The sequence below is a fragment of the Meriones unguiculatus genome, chromosome 3 (genome assembly GCF_030254825.1).
Source record: "Meriones unguiculatus strain TT.TT164.6M chromosome 3, Bangor_MerUng_6.1, whole genome shotgun sequence".
Lineage (NCBI taxonomy): Eukaryota > Metazoa > Chordata > Mammalia > Rodentia > Muridae > Meriones > Meriones unguiculatus.
The window spans coordinates 33,329,587-33,338,172 of NC_083351.1; the positions used below are offsets into that span (position 1 = coordinate 33,329,587).

The window sequence follows — 8,586 nt, forward strand, 5'->3', positions numbered from 1 at the left end:
GCAGCTAGCGAGTGGTACAGGCCAATTTGTGCATGTGTTCGGGACTACGAGGAGTATGCCGCACTTCCGGCCAGGTCGCCGGATATCCGCCGAGTGACCCTTACAAGTCCTTCTTGGTCCTCAAGTGGAGTAGGGACCGTTGTTACTCTTCGTGCCGAATCCCGAACAGCGTCTGACATGGGACTAGAGGACGAGCGAACGATGCTTACCGGCTCCGGAGACCCCAAAGGGGTAAGGCCAGGAGGTTGCTCCTAACCCTTCTCGGTGCCCTGAGGCCCGGGAACAAGCTCCTCAGAGCACCTTCCGGGGCTCTGTCTAGTCAGGGTTGATCAACTGGGGTTTGCCGGGTTGAGAGGTGGTTACCGCTACTCCTCTTCAGAATTCGATGCGTGACCTTGGACAGATCAATGGCCACTCTTTCGCAGGACCGCTTTACCCATCCCACGAGTGGAAAGGTGTAACTGGAGTTACAATGCTGTACCGATTAAACTTCCATAAAGAAACAAAAAGCCACTGTTTTCAGTCAGATGTCTCGAGGTTCCGATTTGACAAGTGTATGAAGAGTTTTTAACTTTGCTTAGGTCAGGAATCACTGGTTAGGTTCTGGGGACCCTAGCCCTATGCCGCTTTGTGTGAAAAAGTGGCTTCAGGAGTTGGGGTGTAGTGTTAGAGTAAAACGCTTGCCTAGCATCCAGACCTGGGTTCGTTCCCCAGCACCGCCAACAAAAGTGGTTCTTTATCTTTTGGGCTGTCTTTGGGGACCGAGTAAGAATGTGTAGTGTAGTTCTGTGGTGAAAGAGGGAGCTCTTTCCCAGGCTGAGTACCAGTGTGCTAACAAATGCTGGCTGCTTACTGATCTTGGTGCTTTAGATGCAGTAAGTCATTTAACTTGAAGGATTTTCCCATGAGGTAAATATCAGGCACATTATTTTTGTCATTTTTCTAGACAAGGCAGCAAGCTAGGAAGTTTATTATTTTGTCTGAGGGCACACAATTAGCAAGACAATGCAGCTGGGAATTCAGTCATGTCTTTAAAGTCAGAACTCTAACCAGCGAGTCATTTTGCTTCCATTTCCTATACATTTGTCCTTTGTCTACTTCATGACAAGACACTGGGGCTTTATGGATTTGGAATTATTTGAAAATTTGTTTATCCCTTAATTTTTTCTAGTCTTAACAATTTTCAGAAAGTGCTGGAGCCAGGCTTAGAAAGTTCAGCAGTGTAGCACAAACCACCACAGCAGCACATAAATTTTAAAAATAATGGGTGACTACAGGTGAGGCCTTTAATCCCAACACTCTGGAGGCAGAGGCAGGAGGATCTCTGTGAGTTCAAGGCTATCTTGATCTTCATATCAAGCTCCAGGACAGCCAGGACTATAGAGAGAAATCCTATCTCAAAAAAACAATCAACAAACCAGTCACTACATAATAAAATGAAGAAATTATTTTGAATTAATTTTATGAAAGATCGTAATTATTGGAGATTAAATCTTTTATTCAATGTGACTTTGGTTTTTCTCATTGGTGGAAACATTCCACAATTAGACCACAATTTTAGTTTGTTTGACACAGTATTTTTAACACATTAATGTTTGTAGCGTTGCTAATTGGGGAGTGATACCGTTGTCTTGCTTTTAGAATGCTAATTCCAGGTTTTTTTTTTTCCAATTTTATTTTTACTTTAACCATATATTTGTGTTTGTTTGCATGCATATCTGTGTGTCACTTGTATGCCTGGTGCCCTCTGAGGCCTTAAGTGGACATTGGATCCTCTGGAACTGGAGTTGTGAATGTTTGTGAACAACCATGTAGGTGCTAGAAGAACCTGGGCTCTTTGGAGGAGTGACAAGTGCTCTTACCTGCTAAACCATCTTTTGTGTGCTTGTATAGGTGTGATGTGTGAATGTATCTGTCTATAGATCCTTTCACATGGGCTCCTGGGATCAAACTGAGGTTTTCAAGATTGGCAGCAAGCAATTTTACCTAATGGCTTTAGGGCTTTTTTTATTTTTAATTTAGGCTGGACCTTGGACCCAGGGCCTCAAGTGTTCCAAGCATGCTCTTTACCATGGAGCTCTAATGTCAAGAGCTTTTTTTGGGGGGTATGGGGGTGTTTTGTGTGTGTGTGTGAAAAATTTTTTTTTCCCAAGACATGGTTTCTCTGTGTATCCTTTGCTGTTCTTGACTTGCTTTGTAGTCCATGCTGACCTGCTTGCCTCTGCCTCCCTGAGTGCTGGGATTATAGGGGCACCACTGTGCCCAGCTTCTTTTGTTTTGCCTGTATGTATGTCTGTGCACTGTTTGAGTGCCTGGTTCTCAGGGAGGACGGAAGAGGGGGTTGCATCCCCTGGGATTGGAATTATGAATGGTTCTGAAATGACATGTAGGTGTTGGGAATCAAACCTGGTTCTTTTGCAAAAACAGCAAGTTCTCTTAGCCAGTGAGCCATCTCTCCAGCCCTCTAATAAATTCTTTAAAGGCTTTTAAGAAACTTTGCTTAATGAAAAACTAGAATTTATATCCTAAGTAACATCTTCACAAGTTGAACTGCGATTAGTTGAACCTCTCATCCTCCACTTCTAGGATACGTCTCATGTTGTGGATTCAGGAAACATGATAGTTGGCCTCCTATTTTTATTTCCCTATGTGCCTTTACTTTCTCTTCCCCCAAACGTGGCAGGCAGATCACTGTACCAGTTCACCAGATTTAGGACCTGTGCTGATGCTTCTGTAGGTAATTTTTACAATTAGGGAAAGAAAGGAGACTAATTTTAAGTTACACACTGGAATCAGAAATAGATAATGGGGGGCTGGTGTTTCTGAGGTCTTGGGTGAAGTTGTATAGACTTTTGTTCTACTGATCTGCAAGTCAAAGGGCAGTGATTATAACCCTGAATTGGCTAAAGAAGAATTTAGGTTTGGCCATTTTCATATTCCAAATTCAAGGTAAGAGTCTAGAAAAAAAGTGGTTCAGAGATGGTGCAGCGATTAAGATCCAGTCCTGCTCTTGCGGATCATATGAGTTTAGTTCCCAGTACTTAAATCAGGCGTTTCACAATTGCCTGTAACATTCTTCTTCAACTTTTTTTTTTTTTTTGAGACAGGATTTCTCTGTGTAGCCTTGGCTGTCTTAGACTCACTTTGTAGACCAGACCAGCCTTGAACTCACAGAGATCTGCTGCCCCTGCCTTTTGAGTATTGGGATTAAAAACATGTGCCTGGCTAGTTGCCTGTAACTTTGGTTCCAAGGGATCTGATGTCTCTGAACTCCACAGGCACCTGCATTCACACTTCTATACCTACATACATACCTGTAGTTAAAAAAAATAGTGAAAATATAGTTTATATATTTTTTAAATATATATATGGTTTTCTTCCAAACTTTGGGATGTAAAGACAAAGTTTAGCTATTTTTAGCAGGGTTTACCAGATATTTTAATTGCTGTTGTTTTGTGACCGGGCCTTATATAGTCCAGGCTGGACTGATTTTGGGCTCCTGGTCCACTGCCTTTTAAGTGTTGGATTACAGGAGAACACCCCACACCTGGTTAAGCCAAGGCAGGTTATTTTTGTTTTGTAAGGTTGGTGTGTTGTGTGTGTGCATGGGTGTGCATACTTTTTGTTTTCCCTTTCAGTGTGGGAATTGGACCCAGTGCCTTGTGCGATGTTGGGGAAGCACTCTATCATTGAGCTACGTCCTTAAACTGTCAAAGTACTTTTAATTCTATAGGTCTCATTTGAGTATCGGATGGCTTGAGTCTATTATCAGGAAATGTTTAATAATTGCTTATTGTTTCTAAATTGGGATTACTTCCTGAAGAGCTGACTAATCACATCCTAAAGGCTATCAATACTTCATAAACTGTAGACTGTCCTGTATACTTAGATCTTACTGATGAAAGTGAGGTGGTGTCTGTCTTGAAATATTCCTGGGTTTTGTTTTAATAAGATATGGTAAGGTACATGGAGACAACTACCTTTGAAAGAATTTATGGGCTAGGCATAGTGGCATATAGTGGGTTTTCAGTCAGCTGGTGTATGAAAGGTGTGTTCCTGGGCAAACTGCATTTTATCTCTAAAAATTAGCTGGTTCTGGGAAGGCAGGATTAACAACAAAGCTAGGATGATGACAAAACATCGTAAAATAATTTGATTAATACAGTCTTTTCTCCGTGATTATGGTATAAGTGTGATTAGGGAAATGCATGTTGCAAAATTGCTGCTGACATTAATTTTCTTTTCCTTTTGTAGGAAGAAGAGGAGGAAGAATTAGTGGTAAGAGTGGGCCTCCAGTTTGGAAGTAACTTACTTGAAGTAGGAAGCTTGAGCTTCAGGAAACTAGGGCAGTTTAAGGAATCTGACTACTTGGGGAAAATGATGGGCTAAACCTTTAATAACTCCTGTTGAGTGGAGTGTTTGGAAGTGTGAGCCTTAGAAAGCTTTTGTCTTTTCTAGATGTGCAGCTTCTTTGGTCATACCAGGAAACTGACAACATCTTAAAGGCACTCATCTGCTGTTTGTGGTTTAAAAAGAACTCTAGAAGGACATTTTTCTTAGATAGTTCTCAATGTTTGCATTTTTCTGACTTTGCAAGTAGGCGGCAAGGACTGAGTCTTATGCAAGGGAAATTGAATCCTAAATGCTGTGTTAACAAGTGATGTCTCCGGTAGATCTACTTCCTGTTTACTACCTTATTCTTCAGGGCTGAGGCTCTCAGTGCATGCTGGCAACCTGGCAAGGCAGAAACTTGAAACTTCCCTACTACTTAAGCATCAAAGAATTAAATAGATGCCCCTATTTTGCCATGGCTAGAGTGTGGCTCTGCCTGCTGGCCTGTATGGTAACTCAGAAGCTCCTCCTTGATTTGGTGATTATACTGACCAAAGCATATATATTTGGTAGATGTCTCCTGAAGCTTCGATTTTGTTCTTTTTCTGTTTCTTTGTCAGGACCCCCTAACAACCTTGAGAGAGCAGTGTGAGCAGTTAGAGAAGTGCGTCAAGGCCCGGGAACGGCTAGACCTCTGTGATAAGCGCGTGTCTTCCCGGTCAGAGACAGAAGAGGACTGTACAGAGGAGCTCTTTGACTTCTTGCACGCACGGGACCACTGTGTGAGTCAGCCTGAAGACAGGAAGGGCAAAGCCAAACAGTGGCCAACAATTTGAACAGTCTTTGGGCTCCAAGTAGCCCCACCATAGGACTATAGGTCCTATATGTCAGTTTTTGAAATAAGCCTTTTATATACATAGGTTTTCTTAATCCTTACCACATATGTTGGAAGTAGTTATTGTCTCCACTGTACAAATTGGAACAGACTGACATGGAAAAATATGACTATCCTAATATGCACTGTTAAATAGTAGAGAAGCTGGATTTTATACATTCTGTTTTCTTTTAGTACTGGAGATAAAATACAGGCCTTGCATGCTAGGAAATGCTCTATCTACTGAGATATACCCCAGCTCTGGATTTTGTATTTAAAAAAAATTTTTTTTAAATATTTTCAAATGAATTTTATGTGTGTGGGTGTTTGCCTGTATGTATATGTACCACATATGTCCCTGGCTCCCAAAAAAGTCAGAAGAGGGCATCAGATCCCCTGTAACTGGATTTGTAGATGGTTCTGACTTGCCATTTGTATACTGGAAACTGAGCCCAGGTCCTTTGCAAGACCAGCTAGTGTTCTTACCTACAGAAACATCATCACTGCGGTCCCAGATTTTATACTGTGAATGATCTGTTCTGTGTGTGTGTGTGTGTGTATTCAATAGGTCTTACATGAGTTGTTTGTATAGTTTTTTCTTTTTAAATAAGTCTGTTTTACTCTTTCATATAACTATTTTATACATATTACACACATGCAGAATTTGATAAGATTGATTCTATTAAAATTGGTTAGGACTGACCAGTGATGGTGAATGCCTGCAATCACAGTATTAGGGAGGCAGAAGCAGGTGGATCTCTGAGCTCAAGGCCAGCCTGGACTACAGAGTGAGTTCTAGGACAGCCAAAACTACACAGGGAAACCCTGTCTTGAAAAACAAAACAGATAGAAACCCAGATTAGGTAAACCAGGTGTGGTGGCTCATACTTAATAATTTTAGAACTTACAGTTTAGAGTGCTGAGGCATGAGGATTATTGCAAGTTTGAGGCCAGCCTGAGCTACATATGGAGTTTTAGTCCAGTCTAGGCTATAGAATGAGATTCTGCCTCAAAAACAAAAACAAAAAACAAACACAGACAGTTGGTTCGGTAGTCAGTTCACTGAGAATATATTCTATATGTAGGTAGTAGAGTACATGCCTAGTGAGGCCTGGGTTTGATCACCAGCAGGGGTTGAGGTGGGGTGGTGGTGATGACGAGGGGGTATCTGAAGGATAGTGTTACATGTTAGAGAGATGTGGGGGAAAGTGGAAATTTCACACTACTGATAGAACTAAAAAATGTTATCTAGTTTGGCAGTTCCTCAGAAGGGCAAGTATAGAGCCAGCTGTGGTGGTACACATCTGTAGTCCTAGCTACTCATGAGTCTGAGGTAGAGGGTCACTGGAGCCAGCCTGGTCTAAACAGAGAAGTCCTTTCTCTTGAGGATAGAGTTAAGCAGGGATCTAGCATATGGCCACAGTTAACAGCAGCAATTCCATTCCTACATATATATCCAGGAGAAATACGAAAGTTTTAGATTTCTAGTAGGGTGCTAGCATATTCCTGCCAGGGTAATTCTGAAAACAGATTTGTGTGGTGATAAAGTGGAAGCTTGCAGGTAATATGCAACTTCCAAAAGAAGATGAAAAAATTCAGAGTTGTAGACAGGACAGGGTCACATACCTGAGGAGAGTTACTATGGCCCGAGTATGGATAAGGGTGCTTAAGAATGAGGGTGTCAAGAAAGGAACAGTACTGTTCCAGGCCATGAAGGACCTGTGAGCCAGGACCTTAAAACCAAGTAATGACGTAATTTTCTCTTGTCTAGGTGGCCCACAAACTCTTCAAAAGCTTGAAGTAAATGTGCAGATTCATTCGCCTCAGCCTTGTCACTGGGAATCAGGAACAGTTCCTGTGGTTTTGAACCATTTGTTTCTAATGTGTATAGTAAGTTCTTGAGATTTTGGCAAGTGCTTCTCTTCTATGTAATTAGCAGTAATTCCATCTTAATAAACTGATCTTCAGACTTGCTGTCTGTCCTTATTCTGCCACCCCTTACTTTATTATTTCGTTACTTAAATATCTTTAAATGCTTTTTTTTTCCCCAGTAAAATTGAACCCACACTCTTATGCCTTACTCCTGGGCTACATTTCACCCTTTTATTTTGCTAAATTGTACTTGCTGGCTCTCTATTTTTTTAATCTTTCTGCCTCAGCCTCCTGAGATTCTGATTACAAGCAGGTGATATAAACTCAGATTTTGGGGTTCTCCCCCCTCCTTTTTTTGTTGTGCTAGGAATTGAACCCAGGGTCTCATGCATACTAGGCACGAACTCTACCACTGTGCTGTTTCCTTAGTCCCTTCTTCGGAGTGTTTTTTTAGTTTTTTATGGTTTTTTGAGACATGGTTTCTCTTTGTAGCTTTGGCTATCCTGGACTTGCTCTGTAGACCAAGTTGGCCTTGAACTCACAGAGATCTGCCTGCCTCTGCCTCCCAGAGTCCTGGGATCATATGCATTTGCTACCATGCCCGGCTCAGAATGTTAAATTTGAAACTTTTTTGTGGGTATGGGGTATGGGTTATGTACACCTGTTATCTCAGCAGTAGGGACCCTGGAGCAGGAGTTCAAAGCCAACCTAGGCTGTAAGGGACCCATCCCCGCCCCACCCCCAGAAAAAAAAAATTTTTTTAAACATATAAATGATAGGATGTAACCAACTCCTGTCACCTATTTACCTAGCAAGTAAATAATCCCTAGTGATGGGATGTGTCTATATATTTTGTATATATAAAATTATCATACATAAAGGTAAAAGTAGTTGCTTAAGACCTAGTTTCTCATCTCAAAAGTATCTTTTGTCTTTTTTGTTTGTTTTAGTGTGTCAACAAATTTTTTTTTGGGGGGGCTGCAGGGATTGCTCAGTGGTTAAGATCACTGGCTGGGGTTGGAGAGAGGGCTCAGTGGTTAAAAGTACTGTCTGCTCTACCAGAGGTCCTGAGTTCAATTCCCAGCAACCACATGGCGGCTCAGAACCATCTATGATGTGATCTGATGCCCTCTTCTTGTATGTTGGTGCACTCGTTCATGAAATAAATAAATATATTTTAAAAAAATCACTGGCTGTTTTTCCATGGTTTAATTCGCAGCACCCACATGGCAGCTCACAACTGTCTGTAACAATAACTAGTTCCAGGGGATCTGACACGCCCACATGTACATCAATATAGACAAAACACCAAGGCACATAAAATAAAATCAATTAAAAAATAATTTTACTTGTATGATTTGAAACAGTAGTTCTGGTTAGTCTGGAACTTGCTTTGTAGACTAGACTGCACTAGGTTCAAATTCACAAGGGATCTGATTTTCAGGGCCTCCTGAGTGCTAGGATCAAAGTCATGCTTCTGGCTTAAAGATGTATTTTTTTTTGTTTTT

General features: G+C 41.4%; 1 protein-coding gene across 1 annotated transcript; it reads left to right on the plus strand.

The window, feature by feature from the left end:
• Nucleotides 1–64: 64 nt before the first annotated feature.
• On the plus strand, nt 65–7,175 carry LOC110563073 (cytochrome b-c1 complex subunit 6, mitochondrial). The gene is made up of 4 exons (XM_021660025.2): nt 65–231; nt 4,255–4,278; nt 4,953–5,114; nt 6,978–7,175. Exons 1-4 carry the CDS (start codon nt 178–180, stop codon nt 7,008–7,010), a joined length of 273 nt encoding a protein of 90 aa, XP_021515700.1. The 5' UTR covers nt 65–177; the 3' UTR covers nt 7,011–7,175.
• The last annotated feature ends 1,411 nt before the right edge of the window (nt 7,176–8,586 follow it).